This window comes from Ornithodoros turicata, unplaced genomic scaffold (genome assembly GCF_037126465.1).
Source record: "Ornithodoros turicata isolate Travis unplaced genomic scaffold, ASM3712646v1 Chromosome23, whole genome shotgun sequence".
Taxonomy (NCBI): domain Eukaryota; kingdom Metazoa; phylum Arthropoda; class Arachnida; order Ixodida; family Argasidae; genus Ornithodoros; species Ornithodoros turicata.
Window position 1 is genome coordinate 1,924,691 of NW_026999342.1, and position 25,301 is coordinate 1,949,991.

The following is a 25,301-nucleotide window of genomic DNA, read 5'->3' on the forward strand; positions in this document are numbered from 1 at the left end:
GATACAATTTTGGAGCTCTACTTGATCGCTTGTACTGCTAGAATCCGTGTACAGGGTGCAATCGTCAGCGAAGAGTTTGACATTAACACGGATGTCCCTAGTTATATCGTTGGTGTAAACGAGGAACAACAGCGAGCCCAAGACTGACACTTGCGGTACGGCCGAGGTGACGGGTAACATGGAGGATCTTCTCTTTTCGGTGTAGACGAACTGACGTGTATGCGTTAAGTAAGACTCTAGGCAGGCCAGAAGCTGGGGATTTTTGAACACTGCACGAAGCTTCAGAAGGAGCTTAGCATGTGACACCCTGTCGAATGCCTTTCCAAGGTAGAGGAATATTACATCAATTCGTTGGTTATTATCAACAGACACAGAGAGATAATCAATAAACTCTACTAACAGAGTGACGGTGGATGACCCCTTTGTGAAGCCTTACTGAGCATGACTTATAAGATTGTTCCTCGTCAAAACGTTTTGTTATGTGAATAAAGAATGTGCTGGAACACCTTGAAACAAGCACTAAGTAACCAGATTGGCCTGTGGTTTTCAATTGCTGATTCACCAGGCTTTTTTGGGATTGGAATTACTTTGGCTACGTACCATTCGTCTGGGATCACACCAGTATTGCATACTTTTGTAAAAAGGACCTCTAGATAAAACGCCATCCACTGCGCATAGCGCTTCAGAAATGCGTTCTGAATGCCATCAGGGTCAGGAGACTTTTTTGCGTCAACTTGCGTTAAAAGCTTGGCAATTCCATGAGAAGTGAAAACAATGTCATCAATAACACGCGCATAGGAGGATTCAGATCGAATGTGGGTGCCATCATCCCTCTGAAACACAGAGGAAAAGTAGGAATTATAGAGCTCCGCGATGTCATCGTGCGTCAATGAGCTATCCACATGACGCGTATGACGAGGAGGTAAGATTTAACGCCAGAACTTTTGTGGAGAAGATGAGAGAAAAGATTTGAGAGTATTGTAAAAGAAGTTAGCTCGGCTATCTTTCACTGAGCGTTCAAGCTTCTTGCGGGTAGACTTCATCTGCTGAACAGTCAAAGGGGTTCGGGGTTGCTTACTGAGCCTGTTTAGCCGGCGCTTCAGGTGCATCACTTCCCGTGCTATCCAAGGACGTTGCCTCTCGATCACTTTCCTTCTTACAGGGACAAAGGTGGTAACACAGATTTCTGCGATACTTCTAAACATCGCCCAAAGCTAATCGCTGGTATACAAATGGACAGCAATCGCAAAATCGTAAAACTCAGAGGATAAATGGTCCATAATACTAACATCGTCAGCGCGGGAAAAATTGAGGAAAACCACATTGTCACTCTTATTCCTGCATGGGTTTAATGAGCATTTGGGGCAATGATATCATGATCAGAAAAGCCGTCAGTAACTTCACAGCTATTAACAGAGATACATTGGCTGACAAACGCCAGGTCAGGGGAAGAAGATCTACCTCTGCAGGAACGTGTTAGATCAGACAGTTTGTATTAAGTTGGATCTGAATACAATATCTATCAACACAGCATTACCCTTACCTTTGCATGCGCTAGACCAGTGTTTCCCAAAGTGTGGTCCGCGGACCCCTAGGGGTCCGCGAGAGTGTCCGTGGGGGTACGCGACCATCTCTCACATTTCAGTGAGGATTTTCGTTCCTACAAACACGCGCTCGTAGATGCTGCCCGATTTCCAAACACCCAGAACTTCCAAAATTGCTACAAGCATGCTTCGACGGCTAGCTTCTAATTTCTGATAGAAAAGTCCTGCAATGCACGTTTGTCCGCGTCATGCACATATAAACAACAAGAAGAAACCAGTCCGGAATCGTTTCTGAAGCTGTATCGAAAGCACGCAGCAGCTGACGAGGTTGCTGGTTATGCAGTGGCTGTGACGGTGTGTGTGGGGGGGGGGGGGGCGTGAATTGGTTCTCATCGCTTACGGGGTTCCGTCACTGCCAAAAGTTAGGGAAACACTGCGCTAGACGACAAGGTCTGCAATTGAATTCCGTCGAGGTAGAAATCACCGCACATTATAATTTTTCTGCTTGAGGTTATGTTTTGAGCGATGAAATCCGATAAAGTAATCAAGGGCAAGTTATCTGCATTTGGTGGTCTATAAAAACACCTATATAAACAACATGGCCATTGATCAATATCACCTTACGCCATACACACTCGCAGCCTGGCCCTGGGAGCACCTCGTATTGCATATTTTTCTTAAGCAAAACAGCCACGCCTCCACCTCTAGGCAACCTATCTTTCCTTATAACATTATACTCTGGAGGGAAGATTTCTTCGGAGTAGATGTCGGGAGAGTGCCAGGTTTCTGTGACCGCAAAAACATCTGGGTTGTGTTCTAACGGAATACATTCAATCTCGGCTTTTTTTATTTACCACGCTTCGTGCCTTGGTGCAAAGAAGATGATGTGACGCATCGCTGCTCAGTTTTTTTAACGTGCTCTGCCAGGGTCCAGTTCTCGTACAAAACCCAACTCAGAGTTGTACATGTACACCTTCTCTACGATATATAACTTGTGGGAACGCAGGCGGTACTGCTTACCACTTTGCTTAGCGGGGGAGCCTCCTCAATATCTATGGGAGCTCACTTTGTCAAGGTTGGCGCCGGAGTGGAATCAAGTATGAAGTCATATCTTAGACAAGCAATACTATGACAGGCTTGCCATGGATTGGCACCACTTTTAAAGCTTTACGACAACGTGTTAAATTTATATAAATTTTTGTTTCCTCGCATGAGAATACATGGGGCTCTATGGGAGGTAGCAGAATACGTTTAATAAAACGTGTTTGCAGCAAACGCAACTCTTGAAAATAGTGTCAAGCCGTTCATCAAATTCTAGTGATCGCAACTTAACATAATTTCCGAGATTACCTACTCAGAGTTTTGTGATAATCTTGACAAAAACTGTAACACTATGTCGTCTGCTAGACGGGACTGCACAGTGCTGCCACCGCAGCAATATCCGGTCCGGGAGGGGGAAGACGGGCTGAAGGAGAATACGGGAAGAAGCTGCCTGTTTGTTAGCGCTCCGCTTGGGTGCAAGTGGTACAGCAGTGCAAGGTGTCTGCTGGCGCTTTGGACGTAATGATTTCGAGCTCACTGCACAACATGTTCGGGTATCAATGCGATCACTTGTTGGTTTGTTTGCAATGTTGGTCGAGCACTTTTCTGAATGGTTACTTTTCGTGAAGATTTATTTTCTCATTCGAACGGCCTTTCCTGAATCGTGAAAGTCACAATACTGGCATATATTTGATAAGACGTTTCAGTTTGACCTTGGACACTTGCGAAGACTTTCGTGACTTCTAATCTGCCTTGTTTCGCTGCTAGATTAATGAGATCAGGTGATGCAACCTTTTGTACACTTGATCACGCTAGCATTAAAAAATTAAAAACATTTGCCTGGACTGTGTGCGTACGTGTCTATACCTTAGTAGCCGGAACATTTGTTCACCTACCGATTTGTACCGGAACCTTTATTTGCCCGTTTTGCTTTTTGTGTTTCACATTATTTTCATCTGGAAGGTTGCAAAACACAAGGTAGGTATGTTTAGATATCTCAAGGACCTTTTAGTTTGTGCATGTGCAAGTTTCCTTTTCTGGATTTTTGTAGCATTGTTCTAACTGTTACTCCTTATTTGCTCCTGGTCGCTTTATTTTCAGTGCTCTTCATGAATGTTCTGACTAAAAAGACGAAGTAAAATTGTGTACGCAGCGTAGTCAAACACTGCATATTTTTACTGCAAGTCTGCAATACATATCTACAGCATATTTACGTTTCGTATACAATAGTACAACATATATTACATATTTACATTTATATACAATACTATGACATATATTACACATTTACATTTACAGTAGTGCGACGTACATTTCATATTTACATTTATGTACAACAGTACAACATACATTATGTATCTACATTCACGTACACAAATTACTCTGTACAACGTGTATACATGTTCTTTCGTGTATAGGATAACATGATGCAAGGACGAATGGTCCGTAGTTGTTAGCCAAATCCAGTTGTGTGACACATCCAAAGCACAACATGCTGCTTGCATTCTAAAGCAGATCACCGAGCATGCCTATCTGCACTGGATCCTCTCTAAGATCCATGTGTCGTAGTATCCGGCGATCTACGAGTTCGGGAACCATGTACCCTAGGTAGAACTTATTTACTTGTGGTAACAGCCGCTCCCAGAATGACGGCTCCCTTTTTATGGTGAGAATCTGCATGTCCGTTGGCGACCAAACTGTAAGTTTACAATAGCTTGTCGTTGTGACATTGAGCTGCGCCTGAATCTGGTAATAATACTTGTGAGACGTCCGCAAGTAAAGCGAGCCGTCTTTAGACGCCCTGCAGTTACGATCGAGGCACTTGAATACGAGCAAATATGTTTGAACAATCTACCAGCCCTTAATGAAGATCTGTCACGGCAGCTGAAAGCCATGGGTCTTGACATTGCTGACGAACCCACGAAAGCCAGCTGTGACGTTTCGCTGCTAATCGGCAGTGATTTTTACTGGAAGATCGTCACCGGCGCTTCCGTTCGGTTATCAGAACAGCTGGTAGCTGTCGAAACACTTTTCGGGTGGACGCTACAAGGCCTGTCTGCGAACGCCTCCAAGCAAGACGGTTCTATTGGAGTAATGCAGATTGGGGTACAATCTGGAGACACTGTCGGCGATATTGACTCCCAGCTGGCTGCTTTCTAGGAACTAGAGCATATGGACATTGTCCACCGCGAAGAGTCCAACCCAGATGACGGCACAGTGCTCCAGCGATTTCGTTCCTCGGCATCGTTCGAAGATTGTCGGTACGTAGTACGTCTGCCATGTCATATCTTGGGGAAGAGAAGCTGCATTCGCTGGGAGACAACAAGGCCTTAGCAGTGCAGCGCCTACAGGCCATCACAAAGAAGTTGTTGCGGGACGAGTCACTGCTACAGGAGTACGATCAGACTGCACGAGAATATTTGAATAATGGTCATGCAGAGCGTGTTACAGACTCTGAAGTCAAGTCGGGACCGGTCTACTACATGCCACATCACGCGGTAATTAGAAGAAACCGGGAAACCAACAAAGTCCGCATCGTCTTCGATGCTTCATCGAAGGCATCTGGTTCCGTTTCGCTTAATGAAGCTCTGCATTCTGCACCTAATTTGAACCCGGATGTGCTGGGCTACTCTTGCGCTTCCGTACTCACCCGGTAGCCCTCATAGCGGACGTGGAGAAGGCTCTTCTGCAAATTGTATTGGATAAGCACGACCGGGACTGTTTAAGATTTTTCTGGTACGCCTCAACCCCCCACGTGAAAAAGCCTTTACCTCCATTAGAGACCTGACGGATGACTCGTGTTCCCTGCGGCGCAAGGTCTAGAGTAGTCAGAAAAGCTAGCGTATATAGCAGTGCCTATCTAGCAAAACAATTGCTAGATACGCTAGTTAGCGTATTTAGCATCAACAAACAAGACCGCCCCCGTCCCCGCCCCATCCCGCTCTTGCGAATGTTAATTAGGGCTAAACCACGTGAGCGCCAGCCCACAGATACCGACCTCACTGTATCATCTGAGGAATTAACCACGCGGGCACCAGCCCACTTTCACGACTCCATAGATGACATCGAGGAACACAGCGAGTCTCCCCAGCCACTGACCCCACAGCCACCGACCCCACAGACACGACGCACGCGCACATCACGCAGAAAACACCGTTGACTATCTAATCACCAGCCTACCATGCAGTCAACGAACTTTCTACGAATGCGAAAACTCATGGAGAAACGTAGCCGATACCTACATCATCTACGGATCTACACCTACCACCTGACTCACAACACAGTACCTAAAGGCCTCACCCCTAAAACAGTTCCTGCATTAGGAAAACTGACACCTGAACTAGAGCTAGAGTGGGCATCAGCCCTTAACAACACAGCCCGTACGTTTCTTGAACTATTAAAGAAACAGTGCCACGCGCAACTCGCTACGATCCAGGCCCATATGAACAATATCAGTCTCACCGACGCGGAGGCAAACACTCTCGAACTACACATTCAACAACTCAACCGCGAGCTAGCTAACAAGGAACACTCAAAACTCGGAAAACCTAATTCCAACAACGACACGGATATCGGACCCACTAACACGACACACGCAGCAGCCGAACAAATCATTTCCAGCACCACAACCACAACTCTCCGCAACATCGCTGAGCCACCCCGAGAAAACGCTGACGCAAGCACCGTAATAGATATATCACGCTCACTAACCAGCGACGAACTACAAGTCCTCTCTAGGGGGTTAACATTCTGCCCTACACTCAATTCTGTTAACGAATACGAAATCCACAAAGACATATCAGACTTTGCGAGACGGCTACGCCTTAGAGAATTCTTCGCTCATACAACACAAGAAAACAACAACGACCTCCGACTACCATCAACCTGGACACCAAATCACGGCCGAGAACCCGCACTAGACCTGTACATTAAACAAGTAAGCAACGACATCCTTCGCGGTATTTCCCAAAGCTCGCGTGGTCACAACCTCACTAAAACACAACGTGACATCATCAATGCGCTAGCTGACAGAGATGATATCATTATCAAGCCCGCAGATAAGGGTGGGAGTATCGTCATCTGGCCCACAGATAAATATATCTCTGAAGCACATAGGCAACTCAACAATACGCAACACTACCTCAAACTGGACCATGACCCAACAAAGGAGTACACGGCGTTAATAACCCATACCATACAGGACCTCCACGAACGAAAGCTCATCACACGTGATGACCTCAGATATCTCACCCCATCAAACACAGACGCAGGTCGTTTCTATTTACTGCCCAAAATCCACAAGGTACACGCCAACGAGCTCTACACGGCTGACATCCCCGGCAGGCCAATTGTATCTAATAACAACACACCAACAGAAAGACTCTCGAAATTCCTGGACCACTATTTAAACCATATTCCGACAACACTGCCATCGCATGTACAAGACACACCCCACCTCCTCAGAATAATCAGAGATATAAACAACACTCGTACATTTGGTAGGGACACAATACTAGCCACGCTGGATGTGACATCACTGTATACTAACATCCCACACAACGACGGAATCACAGCCCTCTGCAATACCCTTTCTACTACAAACACCAGAAAAGACACGGAAACCATACTCGCTCTAATGGACTTGGTCCTTAAACTGAACTACTTCGAGTTCAATGGTGAATACTACCTACAAGTACACGGTACAAGTATGGGCACACCTGTTGCACCCACATACGCAAATATCTTCATGGGGTTCCTAGAAAACAAAGTTCTCAGCGCCCTCTCATTAAAACCCACGGTGTACCTTCGATACATCGATGATATACTGATAATATGGGAACACGGGGAACATGAATTTCAAAAGTTCGTAGATCTACTGAACACCGCGCATAGCAACATAAAGTTCACATCACAACAGTCAACTCACTTAATTAACTTCCTCGACACCACGATATCACTAGACAACGGCAACCTCGTCACAACCCTGTACAAAAAGCCAACTGACAAACAACAATACCTTCACTTCAAGAGTCACCACCCGCGTCACTGTAAGGTTGGAATTCCTAATGGGCAGAGTGTAAGACTACGCAGAATTTGTTCAAACGACACAGATTACGCTGAGAAGCTTGACGAACTCTGCAGTACACTTGCCCAAAGGGACTATCCAGACTCCCTCCTAACCGAATTCCGTCGCAAGGCACTCACACTCGATCGAAACGAGGTTCTGGAAAACCGAAAAAATCCCGACGCGTGCCAAATAAGCTTCATCACAAGATATTCCAACGCACTTCCAAACATCAAAGCCATTCTACAGAAGCACGAGCCCCTCCTCCAAAGCAGTGACCGACTTAACAACATATTCACAAATCCCATACAGGTGACATACCGACGCGCAAGAAACCTGGCAGACTCCTTGGTCAATGCCAAAATCAGCAAAACGAGCGCCCCGTACACGGGAACACGACCCTGCAACCTCCCGCGCTGCAAAACATGCAAGCACGTTCAACACGCTAACTCCATCAAAAGCACTGCGAGCAATTACACCCACCCCGTTAACCACGCATTCACATGCACAAGCTCCAATGTTATATACTGCATTGAATGCGGCGACTGCTCTATGCAATACATTGGTGAAACCGGCCAACAAATGAACAACCGCCTTACCGGACACAGAACCGACACGTCCAACAAACTCCCCAAAGCAGTCGCCGAACACTTTAACGTTCCTGGTCACAATTTTGACAACATTAAACTATATATTCTAGAAACCGGGTTTAGATCCACACGTGACAGACGTGATAGGGAGTCTTATCTCATATACAAGTTCAACGCTCTTCACCCGTCCGGTATCAACAAATCACAAGGCACCCTAGAAACACTTCACAAATGAAATATGCTTTTCCCATCTACCTCCATTATCATCTGTTATGTTCTGCATGGCCACTGCTTTCTGCTCTCTTTATTGCATGCCACAACTTTGTATTACAAATATATATTTAAAAAAAAAAAAAAAAAAAAAAAAAAAAAGATTTGCTCGTTCTGGAATTTTTCCCCATGTAACCACTAACCTCCTTATCTTTCGCTATGCTTGCGAATTCTTGCCTGTTGTCCCGTTTCGTCCACGTGTTCGTGAACCTTCCATTCTTCTGCAACCGGTCTGTAGCCTAGATCACTACGTTCACATAATCCCCTCCACACTCTAACAAAGCAGCCATTCACTCCCGCCGTAAAAACCCGTACGGACCTTTCTTCCCTCCGGGCTGTTGACCCACAATTCGCATGAACCTTTAAACACGTCACACCTAACCCTTTAAATACCATGCCAATGATGAGGACGGTGCCCAGAAGAAGAACAGTCTCTGTTCGAAATATCGGCGGCTTCTGTCCTGAGGCAACTCCCTTCCTACATCTCTACCGGTTCGCTGGATTTCTACCCATCTACATCCCTGCAACATGCCTTTCTTAATATTATAATTAGGTGCACGCCCTACTGTGTTGGAGTAAACCACGTCAGAGTGATACCGACCTCACTGTGTCATCTGAGGAATTAACCACGTGGGCACCAGCCCCCATATCGTAAGCCAGCCTCCAGCAAGTCCCTCGCACGCGCAACACGCGCTTCTTATTATAATTAGGTTGCATGCACACCTACTATGTAAATAACTAAGACTGGGCACGCGCCTCAGTCTTATAAAAACGGTGCATGCAAACGGAGATTAGTCAGAACAATAAAAAATGGCAGACCAGTTCTACATCAATTTACTCTCAAACGCTTCCACCGATGTATTTCCTAATAACACGATGAGTAAGTTCAGAGTTAAACTTGCTCATCCCGTGCACTTAGATGGGAAGTGGGAAGTTGCCCTGACAGAGGTGAATGTCCCGTTTGCAATTAAGAACGTCACGGACACTGTTAACGCTATATCTGAAACTAGTCTCTTTGCTCCTACACTCACAACAGAGCAAATTAAGTTTCGCGCAGGAGAAAACATTATCTTACCAATTCGACAATTCCTAACGAAACATTTAAAAAGCCAAGCAAGGATTCTACGTGTCACTGGACATTATGAGCTACAACTGCCACTCAATACCGGACTTGAGTTGAGCCTAGCTCTCTCTGCCAAGCTTGGTTTTCCTGAAAAGATTATTGGATGTTCGGAAGTGGATGAAGGTCAACCAGTAAAAGTATTGAAGTATCAAGAGGATACAGAAGAAAAAATTACTTTAATCACGTACCGCTCACGTACAACAAAATATGAAATTCCAGAAGGGTATTACGAGTTGGGAAAGGACCTAGTTGATGCAATAAATCATGCATACCGAACAAAGCTAGGGCTACCAGAAAGTGCACGTGTTTTGTTTTATAATCCATACAATGGAGTTTGTCAGCTGGAAGGTCGTAGCGAGGGTTATGTCACATTTCATCCATATTTGGCTCTGATGCTTGGATTCGGAAAAAGGACAACCTTCTCAAGCTTTGCTGTAGCCCAGCGGGATGTCTGTCTTTTTCCAGCACAAATGTATATCTTTATTTACAGTGACATCATCGAGAATGAAGCTGTCAGTGATATCACGGCGCCTCTTCTCCGTTTACTCCCTTTCAGAGTGCAGAGTTGGAATGAAGTGATTTCATATTCTTTCACTAATCTTTACTATAAATATGTGATAGCAAAAGAACTGACCACCATTCAAATCGAACTGGCAAACGAGATAGGTGATTTCATTCCATTCATTGCCGGCTCAGGACGTGTTGGAGTGACACTGCATTTTCGAAAATGTATATAACACAGGCACCCTGTTGCATAGCACATTATGGTACGGGCAAACGTGATCAACCACTGCCACATTATTCAGCTTCTCTTTATCAAGTCGGATCTGGTTATTTCTCTGATTTAGTGCAGCAGTTTATACCTATACTAACGAAGAAGGTAGCTCCCTACGTGAGTCGAAAGCTCCTCGACACTGGACGACACATAGCAGAAGAAGTTAAGCAGGGATCAACGTTTAGAGAAGCTCTAAGGAAAGGAGTTGGTCGTACAATCCATTCAACACGTGACGAGTTGCTTCAGAGGCTCAGAGGAAAAGGAAGGAAAAGAAAACAATCTGTCAACAATAAAAGCAAACGTAAGAGGGTGGGTCGGTCAGTAAAATCCCTGAAGAAGCGAAGAAAGGTCGATTTTTTTACTACAGAAAATGTCTAGCATCGCAATAGTACATAAGAATTCCTGCCTCTGCACCACAAACCAATTGGAACTGTTTTCTCTTCCTCCAACAAACTTTTCCTTGGAGAAGTCAGAATATGTGGAGTTTTTTCCAGTTTCTGCCCCTACAGCAAGTGGTGTAATCGAATATAATGTTCCAGGTCTCGGAGGTGGATTCTTTGACTTGCAGTCTAGTTTTCTACACATTCAATGCAAAATTCTACGGAAAAATGGAGATACAGCATCAAGTACAGTTGGCAGTACAGTGACACCAGATAGTGTGATACCTGTGGAAGCATTTGCATCCTCGCTCTTTCATCATGTCCACGTCTACCTTAATTCGACACTGGTTTCTAACTTCGAAAATTATGCATATCGTTCATACTTGGACATAATAACAAATGCTAATAATGTTACTCAAACTCACACCCTCTCTGCAATGCTCTACGAACCAGATCCAGTGGGAGAATCTGAAAATTTTGCCGCTCCTGTTGAGGCAAAAGGAATTTTTGCACGCTACAAACGCACCAAAGGTTCGACACTCTGCAATCTTTATTCCCCTATCTTCAGTGATATATGTCAACAGGAAAAGTTTCTTCTCAATGGAGTCGACATAAGAGTTGTCCTTCGTCAGAACACAGATGATTTTCGACTTCTTGCACCTGCCAACGAGACTGAAAAACACACTATAGAGTTTTCACGAATTGTGTTGTACCTGCGACGTGTGCAGGTTTCTCCAAGTGTACTCGTCGGCATCGAACGAAGACTTCCGACAACTCCAGCATCATACCTCCTTCGAGGATTAGAGATTAAGTACAGGACAATTGCTCCAAATCAATCTCAAGTGATTTTCGATTACCTTTACAGTGAATGAGTTCCCTCAAAGCTGACAGTATTGATGGTTAGAAGTGAAGCCTACCAGGGTAACAGACAAAGGAATCCATTTAAACTTGAAAATTTCAAGCTTAAGAGAGCTGTGCTTGATGTTGGTGGACAACAGTACACAGATGACTTTGACTTTCAACGATCGATCTACTCTAAAGGATATATGAATTTGCTTCACAAGCTGAAGCTGGAAGACATACCTCTAGCTCCGGCTGCATATGAGAAAGAAATGTTTATGCTCTACTACCATCTCACTCCAGATGTGGAAGTGCAGTTGCTGAGTCCAGTGGTACAAGCCAATGTTCGTCTCACCCTAACATTTGGTGGAAATCTTACAGAGGCTGTTACAGTTCTCTTTGTTTCAGGAACACCTCGTGTGCTAGAAATCAACAAAGACAGACGAGTCAAATTGATATAGAAAAAAAATGGAGGAATGGGAATTTTATGCAGCCTTTGCTCGAAATCACTGCACAAGGCCACTGTTTCGTGGAACATTTGCATGCAATGAAATTGCAAGTCAAAAAGCTGAACCAGGGCTGTATGTTGTAAACACAGCTCCTAGATCCTCTCCTGGAGAACACTGGACCTTATGTTACATCTCTAAGAACAACAGCATTTCTTATTTCGACCGCTACGGCATACGACCAGTTTGCAAAGAAATCTACCAGTTTATTCACCCAACATCTTCCTTTCACTACAATGCAAAACGACTTCAGGGATATGGATCTGCTACATGTGGACTGTACTGCTTGTATGCAGGTAGTCTTCTAGCCTGTGGTTTCTCTCTTCAAGAGTGCACTCAGAAGTTTTCACCAACCAACTTCAGACACAATGACAGATTGATAGAAACACTTGTTCGAAAAAATTTCCCAAGAAAAACAGAGGATATGTCATGCTGTAGTGTACTATGAGCATTCAATAAAATTTCAGTTTGCCTGAAAAGAGCTTTATTTGTCAACTTAATTTGCACACTATATAATGAATCATTGGTAATAAAAAAAAATCTCATCTGAGATAGGCTATTTACAAACAGTGACTTGCAAACAAAGACATTGTTGATGATTACATACATGCTATTAGAAACTGGTTATTTCATACACATACTTGAGTCAAACTCCTTTATAGCGAACACCTTTTTAACGAAAATACCACTACAGCAATTTTTTTTACGGTCCTGCTGGAGCCCTATAGGTCCAATAATGGACATCCTTTTTAACAAAAATACCTTTACTGCGAATTTTTTTTGCTGTCCCCTGAGTTTCGTTGTAAAGGAGTTTGACTGTATAATCAAAAATTTTCTGACACGGATCATTTACACACAGTGACTCTCATCTGAGACAGGCTATTTGCAAACACTGATTTGCAAACAAAGACGTTGTTATAGATTACATACATGCTATTAGAAACTGGTTATCACATACTCGTATGATCAAATTCTTAGAAAACAGGTTATGTCACGCACATATAATCAAATTCGTCGGAGACGATCCATTTACAAACAGTGACTTGCAGACAAAGTCAGTTGTTATTTCCATCGCAAATGCATGCAGCAATATGGGAAAGCAAACAGTCTCTTTCACTCACATCAAGAGCTACACATTACTTCAGGAAGACATGAAATTCATCAGACCAGGTCTCAGCTTAGTCATCACTCATGGCTAACAAATATCCTCTAGCTCCTAACTCACAGTTGTAAATAATCCCACACTGACAACCATAGATGTGAAATAATGCAATAGCTTTAGTTCATGGTTCTAACATGACATTGTTCTAATATATGACAAACCATAGCTATATGGATGTAACATCTTTATTACAATTTTTTTCTGTGGGACCAGGAATAGAAGGGCAACATCTGTTGCGGGGGTGATAACAGATGAGTTCCCTCTTACTCCCGTATGCCAACTCTGTAATGAAACCTCGTGACGGTGCACACCCCAACACCATCGCTTCATTAGAGAGACCAATCCGTACACATTAAAAAAATTCAACCATAGCCAAAAGGTAGCGTGTCAATTCCATCATCACAAATGAAGCGTTTCGTATCCAGTGGATTGAGGGCTATTTTTGTCACTGACACACTTTTGTTGACATTGTCCTTGTGCACAATGAGGTTCTGTTTAACTTTATGCATTGTGCCCTGCTCGAGAGCATTCGTGTACATAGAGAAGTGGAGTTTTTGTGCTTCACATTGTTTAACACCCTTAGCGCGATTGTACTGCTTTTTGCTGCACAGATCGAGGGCGTACAGCTTTGGCTTCAGACAACAGAAGCCAAGAATGTGATCACGAGGAAGCTCATTTTAAAACTTTCCTAGTACGATCCTGTTTTTTGTCGAATAGAGTGGGTGATCAGGGTCCAGAGTTGTCTAGATGCTCGTCAGCTAGTTCGTGGAGTACTTTATCGTCACTCAGCATCACAATGTAAGAATCAGTGTCCATGTATAGCAGTCGTGTATCAGGGGCTACACGGAGAAGATGGTTATGATAAAAATCAAACATCTTCAGCTTAGACAATTCCAATATTGTGAAGCCCAGGTACAGCGGTTGCTTCATGCGAAGAACAGACTGACTAAATTGGAACAAGATGACGTGAGAGCTCAGAGGGCGGAACTGTTTCAAGTTTGGTTTACGTAGAAGCTTCAACACTTGCTCATCTGTTACTGTGAGGCGACAATTTACGAATTTCCTGACTTGCATACATGTCCTGCCATATACACTATTAATCATTAGCTTTGATTGCTGTTTCTCAAATGCGTTTGTAGCTCGCTTCCGAAGTTCGTGATTGAAGTCGACATAGGATCGCAGAAAGGGCTTTTGATTGAACTTGAGAACCCTGTGAACTTTAGTGAGACGCAACCCCAATTGCAGGTACAGTTGCAAATTGCGATAGTGGAGAAAGTACCTCTCTTTTTCAAATAATGTTAGCAACAGTTTTGCTTCGGTAGCTTTCTGTGGAAGATTGAACTTCTTCATGAGCGCTTCTGATAGTCTGACAATAGCTCATAACGAACGGACATATTTTCAGGGGCAACGGGAAGATCTCTGTGGCGTTCATGAGTTGCTCAGTCATACACTAGGTCTACCTCAAGAAAGTAACCCACAGGGGTATCATCTCGTATCTGAGCTATATCCAAGTTAACCATTTCCTCCTCAGTGAGCCACTCAAATCCTCCGTAAGGCAATGGTTCTCTCACGACTGCTCCATACAGGCCATTTACATCAATGTAGTTAATTTTTTTTTCTTTTTCGGGATCAAACTGTTCTGTTCCTGGCACATTCGCAGTTGCTTTTCTCAGGGAGCACTGTGTGACACCTCCTCGTAAGCCATTCTCGATGAGCAGGTACGCGTTGGGGTCGTTAATTAGTTCTAGTTCTACCTGACTCATTTTTAGTGCACAAGACATGCTTAATCCTGGAAGGGATACAAAATGAAACGGTTCAATCTTGTGCACATCGAGTGTCCACTTTCGAAAGTTCTGAAACACATCTGCTAAAAGCAGTGTGTCTGTCAGAAGGTATAAGTCCGAATACTCTCCAAGACTCTTGAGCCGAAATTTTTCATACACATTCTGCGCATGGTTGTAGTCTTGTTCACTTACTTCGGTTCCATTCAAAATGTTAAAGAACTTATCTCGAGGTGGTAGCGAAGGCTCATCATAGGCTTCAAAACTGGTGACAAAGTTATAACAGAAGACCCCCTTACGAACAACCAGCTGAAAGTGTTCCTCATTTGGAAAAAACTGGCGAAGGCATTGAAAGTTGGATTCACCTTTATCACGTAGATTTTTCACCAGTGTTTCAAGGCTTGCGTTCAGAAAACTCAAACTGTCCAAGAATCGATAAGAGCCGATGTCAATTGCTTTAAATTTTTGACAGCTGGTGGCAATCACGTTGATGTCTGACTTCTTAAGCAGATGTAAATGAGACAGGAGAAAACTCATGTCATGGTTAGCATTATGTGCAATGATTGGAATCTTGGGTGGCACTCTCAGTTTCAGGTTACACGTCTGACATAGTGTTTGTCGAAATTCTCCGCTTACATGGTCATGGTCTCCAACTTTTTGTCTTTTAGCAAAGGATTCTTTGCAGATATTACAATGAGTGGCTGCTGTATGTTGACGCTCATTCTCTTCGGTCATTTCTAGAGGTGCAAAAGCATGTATCCATCCTAAAATTTCGTCATGCAATTTCCGCAGCAGCTCCATAAATACTGTGACACAATTAGGACCACGGAAAAGATGCTTTTGCAACACGTGTGAGTCAGATGCACGTATAACCAAAAGGCAAAATGAGGAGGGACAGTGATCCTCATACACGTTTGTTTCCTCCAAACAAGGTGACAAAACACTTTCAAAATCATATATACAGTAGAAAGGGACTTCCGACATGAGATGTTCCCCGGCAAATGCTACCGTCTCTCCCTTCTTAGGGTAAATTGTCTTAGCAACCTTCTGATGCAAACACATCTTTAAATGATCACTGAGGATTCTGTTTGATGAGAAGCCCATCATACACCTCTTGCAATGAAACCGTCCGCTAGGTTGAAATAATCCATTAAAATTTGTGATAAGCAGAAAATGAGAGTCGATTAGCAACAGATCCACATGTTTCTCACGCTCGTCATCGACAACCTTGATGGGGTACAGAGATTTGTCTTCCCTTTCGTAGGCGTACACATTGATACTGATACCATTATTTTTTTCGAATGCTTCAACCTCTTTTGGGAAAGCTACCGGGAATGTTTTCGGAAAAACATACTCAGAAATATATGGTCTGTATGAAGATGCCCTACGCCTGCGATAACCAGTAGCAGGATGCAGTGCAGCTATTACAGAGAAGGCAAAACACATGTTCTGCTCATCTTCATGCAAACCAAAGTCCACACACAACAGAGAACGAAACTTATGCTTCAATTCTTGCGGTAACTCAAACTGGGCACATCCAATCAGTTGAGGCATCAAACGTCCAATGTTCATGATACATGCATGAATGCGAAAGAGAAAAAAACCTGAATCTTCTACTTCGAAGTTTTCCAAATTTTGTGCTATTTCAGCAGTCACTTGAGTGATAGAAGGTTCTACATCTGCCTCTGACCATACTGTCACTACTTTGGAAGGCACGAAACTAATTTTGAGCTGTAACTCATCGTCTGGCGTGTGACGACCAAGTTCCACTTTAAGCAATACAAAATAGCGCAGTGGGAAACCAAAGTGTCGTAAGACATCAGCAATGTACTGTCTGTACTCGTGAAAAAAGGTTGTAACATCATGTCCGCTAACGTCCCTGTCGTGTAAATGTAGCTCGAACCGATTAGTATAGTTTCGCAGTGTGCACAAAGTCTCACAAAAAGGAATGCAGGGGGCTTGAAGATTGTGAACATTTGCCAAGTGAATCTGAAGACCTAATGCTGTTGCATAATACTGCCGTTCGTGCTGGGAGCATAAGTGACACGTCACCATATCTCATCACTTTCTCTTCGAATTGGTGAAGATAATATCTGGCGAAATGACTTTTTTACCATCTTTGGTAAACCGTTCTTTCTTCTCCATTTTGAGATTTGGAAGCAGTTGCATTTCCTCTAGCTCTTCCTCCGACAATTTTTTGAAGCGTCCAGGTAGATGCACTTTCACTGGCTTGTCGTTTTCCATGCGGAGCTCCACGTATACTGCCTCGCCATACATAGTGTCAATTTTCTGAATGTTCAGCACTTCGAACTTTTCGTTTTTGGGTATGTTGCTCATTTTCTGAATTTCACCGTCACCACATTTTTTTCAGTTTATCCAACTTTTCCATGACGGATGACATAGCTTACTTGTGTTATGGAGGCTTCGCTGTGATGACAATTTGCTTTCTCCTCTTGCTGTATAGAATGAACTGAAAGAGAAGAATAGATTTGTAAACTCTTACATCTTCCACAGGAATATGTAACACACCTCCTCAGTCTGACGTTCTGAATGAAGAACCACTCTCTATATCCGCTCTTATATAGCGATTGCATGCAGCTCTCTAACATGTGTGCACAGCCTTGAACGTCTACATCCTTGCAATGTTATACGTGAAGACATGTTTCAGCGTGTCCTATCTAACTTCATTGGTCTGGTAACTAACATACCTGCGTGCACAACCTTGAATGTCTACAACCTTGAACGTGTGTACTTCGACTTTGGGCAAGCTTAGAGCACAGACTTGTCTTTGCTTTTTGTTGTAACCTTCCATTATGGAATGCTCCTGGTCTGATAACTAACACGGCTGTGTGCAACCTTGAATGTCTACAACCTTGAATGTCTGTATTTCAGTTTAGCCAATCTGAGAGTGATGTACAGGCTCGTCTTTGCTGTAACCTTCCTTTATGTAATGTTGTGATTTCATAGCATGATTCATTCGTTTGCAAAAGATGGCTGAGGTTGGACCTTATAGGTTTACCACTCCGGTCTCAATGACCATATCAGGTCAAAGCCAGAGTGGAAAGACGACACTTGTTACACGTCTAATGAAACATAGAGCTGCTGTCTTCGACAAACCATTTGATCATATATTGTACATATACTTGTACAAACAACCAATCTTCGATAATTTTCCAGAGGTAACCTTCAGTCAGGATATTCCTACTAATCTTGATACTGTAAGAAATTCTTTAATTATATTTGATGATTGCTTAGCCGACAAACAAAGGCTCAAAGAAATCTGCAATTTTTATGTAGCTGGCTGTCACCACCTCAACTGTTCAGCTATTTTCATAACACAATATTTATTTATTAATGATCCTCTGTATAGATGCATTCAGTTTAACAGCAGTGCATTAATTTTATGTCGTTCCGCCCGCACTGCGGACCAAATGCAAATACTTTCATGACAACTGTTTGGTCGAAAGAAAAGTGAACTACTGCCAAGTATATATAAAGATGCTTGCAAGAAACCATATTCATACCTTGTAATTGACCTATCCCAAAACTGTTCAGACCAATTTAGGGTGTGGACTAATATATTTCCAGACGACCAGCGACAAATAGTATATAAAACATGAAACGTGTCAAGAAGAATATTCATTTTCTTCAGTTGCTTGCTGATGCAAAGTTGCCGGAGCAACGTTATTTTCTCCTGGAACATGCTACGAGAGAGCAACTAACTGCTATTCGAGAGATTTGTATGAATCTTTGTAAAGGAAACATTAAGGTAGCTCCAAGAGTGAGAAATCAGTTGCAACCTTATGCAACACCTATCCGCTTTTTGGCAAAACGAGACACTACAGGAGTGAAGAAAGTTTGAAAGGTATTGCAACAATCTGGTGATTTTCTACAGTTCCTTTTGCCACCTTTGCTGGGTCTCCTCTCGACTTTAGGTGGAAGGGCGATAGCAAAAGCAATCGGAGTGTAGTCGATGCAGAAATACGAGCTTGTGCCTTACCGGGAAACCCCCATCCCACAGATATTGAAGAAAGATGAACCAGACGATATCAAAGCAAAAGAGATAATCCAATATCTTCACTCCTTGCTACATCCCACTGTGAGTGAGAGCACACCTACACTGGGTTCAACAACAGCGAGAGAAGAGGAAACACAGGCCGAGGAAAAAAGTAATACTGTCGTTGATTTCATGAGCAGTGGCTATAAAATCAGATCAGAAAACCTATTACGTCTTCTGGAACCAACGATCTCATGGGATAGGAAAACATTTCAGATAATTGTCGATGGTGAGCGAGTAGACAATACTAATATAATTGACCTCGTATACTATCTCGTGACGAAAGCAAGAAATGTTCAAAGACCACCCTATTTTGATCGGATTTTGCCGCTATTGGTCAAGCTAAACTTACCAGCACTGATTGTGCACCCATCTCGTCTTCAAAAACATACAGCAGAGAAAACTCTGGCCACTCCTTCACCTCATTCCGTAAGTGAAGCTTCCACACCTCGACGTGCGTCACCACCGCTCACACGAGCCGCGAACCGCGCACGACAGCTTACATGGACACCGTACTGAACTCCGAGGAGAGAGGCTACTTCGAAGAAGAAAAAATACTGTCACACTTCCCTCTAAGACATCATAAAAAGGTATTAGCTATGCTTCAGCTGATGACAACGGTTCTGGCTTACGACGAGTACGGAAGAGTTATCTGTCACGGAAAGGTGGTGCCACACTCATCTATTGTTGAGCTTTTGAAGTACGAACTTCACAACAGGCAACCTCCTTGGATGAGAGGAGACGTTTCAGCTACAATCAACGCTTATCTATCACTCGATGGTCTTAGAGTTTGCAGTGGGAAGAAGTACTAATGGCAGCCTACTATGACCCGCAACATGTCGGCAGCTTTGGTGGAGTGCAGAGACTTGCTCGAGCCATTGGCGAAAAGAAGGACAAAGTCACTAAATGTCTGGAGACAAGTGATCTGTACAGTTTGCATAAGGAATACAAGCGACCCACGAAGTTTCGAAAAACCATTGCACTTGGACTTCGTGAACTATTCCAGGCTGACCTAAAGGATTTGCAAAGTCTAAAGAACCAGAACGATGGTTTTCGCTATTTGCTCTTTTGTATAGATGCTTTCTCTCGGCTTCTTGCCATTGTACCTATTCGTAAAAATGATCTCCCGAGGTTATTCGAGCTTTTAAACTTGCCTTTAAAAGAATTGGGACACCCAAGCTTTTGCACACAGATCGTGGAACAGAATTTACAAACAAGGTGGTACAACAGTTTCTGAAAGCAAGGGGGATACATACAAATTCACCTATGAAGGCCTCTATCGCCGAGCGATCTCAGCGAACAATTGTGACCACACTGTACCGTATCTTCACATTCCAGGGTCAAAAGCGATATGTGAACATTTTACCTCAAGTAGTGAAAGCTTACAACAATCGCGTACACAGATCGCTTTCTGCCAGACCAGTGGACGTAAAGAAAGAAAACGAGCACATTTTCTGAGAGAGACTGTACCCCAGCCCGGTTGGACCACCAAAAAAGCCGCGCTACAGTGTTGGAGACGTAGTGAGAATTGCAAAATACAGACATCAGCTAATAAAACGTTATTTAGGGTCATTTACGTCAGAACTCTTCGTGGTGAGAGCGATCAAGTTAGGGTATCCTAACACGTACCTATTACGTGATCTTAAAAATGAAGACATCATTGGTGGGTTTTATGAGAGTGAAATTGTACGAGTGAGAGAGGTTCCAAAAGTAGAGAAGATCATAAAACGACGAGTTAGAAATGGGAAGCTTCAGTACTTGGTTCAGTTCACTGGCAGTCTGGACAAGAAGTGGATCGCAGAAAATTACCTTGGTTTGTAACGACCAGTCAAGACAAGTCAGCCGCCGATGACACAACATGGCCTGAGGTTGATCCTCGGCTTGATGGCACATGGTCGTCATCATCAGACGCAGATGAAGAGCAGCCTGTGCTAGGTAGAGATGTGTGTGGCAGATGGAGAAGAGGTTACACACACGAATTTCGGATGCAGCCTGTGTGTCGTCTCAAACACGTCTCCTACAAGGAGATATTGGAATGTGGGTTAACACAAGTAGGCAAAACTTCGCTCGTGGAAGCTTTTAAAATTGTGATGGATATGGTGTTGTTTCAAGCGTTGCCAGATCAACCTCCTGACAGGGTTACTTGGAAAACTGCAAAAACAATGTATGCCAGAGTTCACACTGCCTGTACGTTTGCCTCGGAATCACCTTTCGCCCTACTTGCTGAATGGTCACGTCACGTGGACGAAATTTTGACATATGCTGACGAGGTTGACGCTATGCATCTTGGTGCCGAGAGTCTATGTTTCATGGAACAAGCCGAGTCTGAAGGTTGGCACTACTTAACAGGCTACATCAGCAAGCTAACACTTGACCTCTTCAAACATCGACTGGTGCACAATGGAGCATAAAAAAATAATCACTGCTCGTGTATCAGGGAAATAAAAATGTACATTTGTACTAAGCCCTCTCATTTCATTGTGAGTGAACAGACATGGATAGATGTTTGTGTGTTCTCTTCTCCGTTGTGTGGCACACATTTTTGCTTGTTGTGGTGATCATCGAGCTAACGAAGCTTCCATCCTCTTCCCTTCAGCTTCATCAGGGCAATTGCAGCAAAGAAGCTGAACTGGAAAAATATGTTTATGTACATTCGTGCCCTTCTGACTTGGTTGTGGTACGCATTTGGAGTGAAAACGGTAAACCGAAGCATTCTGGTGTTACCCTAACACGAAACGAAACACGCCAGCTGCAAAAATGCTTAGAGACAGCCAATCTTACAAGGACCTATTACGATAACGAATGCTCAGATGTATGCTGTTTGTGCTTAGAACGTGAGTTAAAACTCGCCGCTGCCCAGGCAATATTTACTCTCTTGGCAGAACAATTGGTCAACATCACTCTGGCTATGGAATCTCACTATCTAAAAGGGCTGTGATCTCACTGTTCTTGTATCTAAATAAAAAAAAATGTAACTGTTTGCAAACGTTTTCACTTCCTGTGATGGACTAGGAAAGCATTCCTTAAATCACAAAGACCTGCATGTCGCCACTGAAAGCGGGAGGCATGAAACCTTGTCGTTCCTCATATTTGCATTTCCATAAATGACTTGCATGTTCATAGAAAAGCATTATATATATATATATATATATATATGTATTGCAAAAGAGGAGGGCAAATCCATGTACTTACCACAGTCTGTCTTTCCAGTCAAACACTCTCACGGAGAAAAAAGTCTTCATCTGAAATCCCGAGTGGATTAACTTGAAAAAAAAAAACGTTTTCCACCTCTTCTCCATTGTATAGCACACATTTTTGCCTTGTTGTCAAGGAAGATCTCAAACTCTTCCCTTCAACCTCCTCGGAGTAGTTACAGCAAAAGAAGGAAGATGAATTGGAAAATATGTTTTATGTCAAACCAAAATCAAACGGTTAAAAAAAAACACCGTTTCGCTAAGTTTAAATGCGAAGAAACATGCAGTAGCAAGACTGAACATTTCCTAAAGTAGGCTTTCCTCCAATGCACGTAGGAGTTGGGTGAAGACTAGCTACATCTCACAAATGAAGGTGGACACATTCCTTTCTTTCTGACCTGTTTGCCATTGACGTGCAGGTGAAGTGTTCTGTTGTTACCCGAACATGAAATGAAAGAGAGAAGCTAAAAAATGCTTAGAAGAAGTCGATCTTACAAGCCCAAAATGTGAGATGGCCCTTCAACCTCGTCGGAGTAGTTACAACAAAGACGATGAACTGGAAAATATGTTTTATGAAGAACCAAAGTCAAACAATTAAAAAAAAACACCGTTCGCTGAATTGAAATGCAAAGAAACAAGCAATCCAGCAGGACCGAGCATTTCCTAACGTTGACTTCCCGCAACGCACGTAGAAGTTAGGTGAAGCCGACTTGTAAATTAGCAATGTCCTCCAAAACATACAGCGCAATGCAATGTCCTAAATAAAAAAATAATGTTGTACTGTTTGCAATCGTTTATTTTTCATTTCATCTACTGCGACGATCTAAGAAGGTGCACTTTAAAATCACAAAGATTTGCATGTCGGCAGTGGGAAGGAATGAACCTCTTTTCTTTTTTTCTTTCACGTACATGCATTCCATAAATGGCTGTGACCCTGCACGCTCACAGGGGAAGAACTTATAACAAGAGAAAAGAAAAAAGCATGTACTCACCTTAGTCTGCTTTTCCAGTCAAACACCCGCACGGAAAAACCTGAGCTGGAATGTCAAGTGAATCCACCTGAAAACAATCAAGTGGCATTCACTTGGCATTCCAGCTCAGTCCGGAAAGCGTTGCGGACGAACCGTCTTATATAGAAGTCGCTTCGTTTGCCTATGAAACTGCAGCGTCGACCGTCTCGCCCCAAAGACGTGATGAGGAAAGTGATATTATCGTTTATCCTTGAGAGGTAATTACGGCTTTACCCGGGCTGGCTCGCTCTGTTCAGAAATCAAAGCAGTCAGCATGGAGGTAGCTGTCATTAGTATACTGCGTCTTTTTTCTTCTTCTTTTTCCTGCGGCGCAACATGTATCGCATAGTAATTATTTTTCCTGTCTTCGAGTTGCAAAGGCGACACCGGCTAGAGTAAAAAGGTACGACCTTTATCCAACGAGTTGTCTTATATGCAAATGCTTGCTATTGCAATAACATCGTGTATCTTCGAGCGTTTATTCGACTTGCTCGCGTGCTCATGCAAATCAGCAGAAGAGATATCACAATCTGAGTGGAAACAGCGTGACCTTCAGCCATCCCGTCGTCTAATATGCAAAGCGTCGCTAACACAACAACATCTTAATGGAATACGGAAAAGTGATCTTATCATTTCTCGAGAGTTAATCCGTGTCGTACACAAAAACGGATTAATGGGGAGAGGTAGCCTGGTCGACTGCAAGTCCAAGCATGTTTAATGAAATCTCTACAATGAATATCATGATGTTCCCCCATGATGCGTCGGATGTCGAATTTCGAAGCGGTAAGCCTTTTGTCGGTTACACGCCCTTAGCACCCTGTCCATAATCACTTCTCAATACTAGCTATGCCATATCCTTGCAATTCGCAACGATGTTGTGGCGGGGGGGGGGGGCGGTGCATTTTTCTTTTTTCGATCGGTTGTCGAAGGTCAGAGCTGTAGGCTCTAGCTGTTTTTTTTTTTTTTTTCGGTTACGCTCTTAGCGCTCTGAAGTTTAAGTATATACTGTCTCCTCGCACTTCGGAAGGATTCGATTGGCTCATCAACCATTTCCATTAGGCAGACGATAGCGAGGTGTCCTACTTGTCGACTTTAAAAACGTAATAAGAAAAAAAAATATTTGAACAATGTTGTGCCATGTATGAATCGAGCTATCGTTTTATCCTTGCAGGGATCCAATATACAAAATACAGAAGCCGACACTGAAGATTTTTGTTTAAGTTTAATTTGTACAAGCTTTCGCGTGGAGGTCTACGATTCCTCTGTATTTGTTTATGGGATCTACAGGACTTGACTCCCCTCTTCGTATACGCTTTTGCAGGATCGAGTAAGAATTGTGCAACTATCCATAAAGAATTAATGTTCGTAATCTTATTATTATTTCTTTTTTACTAAGATCCTTAGATGGATGAACGGTTATGGCACATTTCTGATTTCATAACTAAGCTAATTATTCATTGTTAACGTAGTTTGTTTAAAACAAGAGGTATATCATTCTGATGGAACTACACAATTAAGATGACATTCAGTGAGTGCATCCTACAGGCAAGCAAAGGGGTTGGTGCCCCCACGTGGTCAGCCACAACTGGTCAGGTTTAAAATCTGCGAGAGGGTGGAGGTAAACTTATTAAGAAGTATAACGACAGCTTCGTGGGCTGGTTCAACCTTCGTGAGATGATGGGGTGCTGCTGTAGTGGGACTGGGGGGGGGGGGGGTAGTTCAGTCATAATTAAAATACGATCTTGCAACTGTGCTTTTTATGTAGTTCCTTCTAATCTACAGTAGGCATGCAACCTAATTATAATAAGAAGCGCGTGTTGCGCGTGCGAGGGACTTGCTGGAGGCTGGCTTACGATATGGGGGCTTGTGCCCACGTGGTTAATTCCTCAGATGACACAGTGAGGTCGGTATCACTCTGACGTGGTTTACTCCAACACAGTAGGGCGTGCACCTAATTATAATA

The 25,301-nt window shown here is 43.2% G+C and overlaps 2 protein-coding genes across 7 annotated transcripts in view; one reads left to right on the top strand and one right to left on the bottom strand.

The window, feature by feature from the left end:
* The window catches only part of LOC135373261 (methanethiol oxidase-like), a 326,674-nt gene that overhangs the window by 263,487 nt on the left and 37,886 nt on the right, over nt 1-25,301 (top strand). The window lies entirely within an intron of this gene.
* LOC135373259 (uncharacterized) lies at nt 12,334-23,491 on the bottom strand. 4 transcript variants are annotated; one of them, XM_064606487.1, is made up of 4 exons: nt 23,321-23,491; nt 22,327-22,757; nt 20,944-21,151; nt 12,334-17,547 (listed from the first exon to the last, which is right to left on the bottom strand). In XM_064606487.1, exon 4 carries the CDS (start codon nt 17,130-17,132, stop codon nt 14,736-14,738), a length of 2,397 nt encoding a protein of 798 aa, XP_064462557.1. In that variant the 5' UTR covers nt 17,133-17,547; nt 20,944-21,151; nt 22,327-22,757; nt 23,321-23,491; the 3' UTR covers nt 12,334-14,735. The 4 variants fall into 4 exon arrangements, with proteins under 4 accessions (XP_064462557.1, XP_064462556.1, XP_064462558.1 ...); XM_064606486.1 differs by lacking the exon at nt 23,321-23,491 and having other exon boundaries at nt 22,327-23,255; XM_064606488.1 differs by lacking the exons at nt 22,327-22,757; nt 23,321-23,491 and having other exon boundaries at nt 12,334-16,756; nt 17,125-17,547; nt 20,944-22,318.

Bases quoted from the DNA above. Each gene is read 5' to 3' on its own strand.
- LOC135373259 (XM_064606487.1), bottom strand. From the start codon at position 17,132: ATGGTGACGTGTCACTTATGCTCCCAGCACGAACGGCAGTATTATGCA.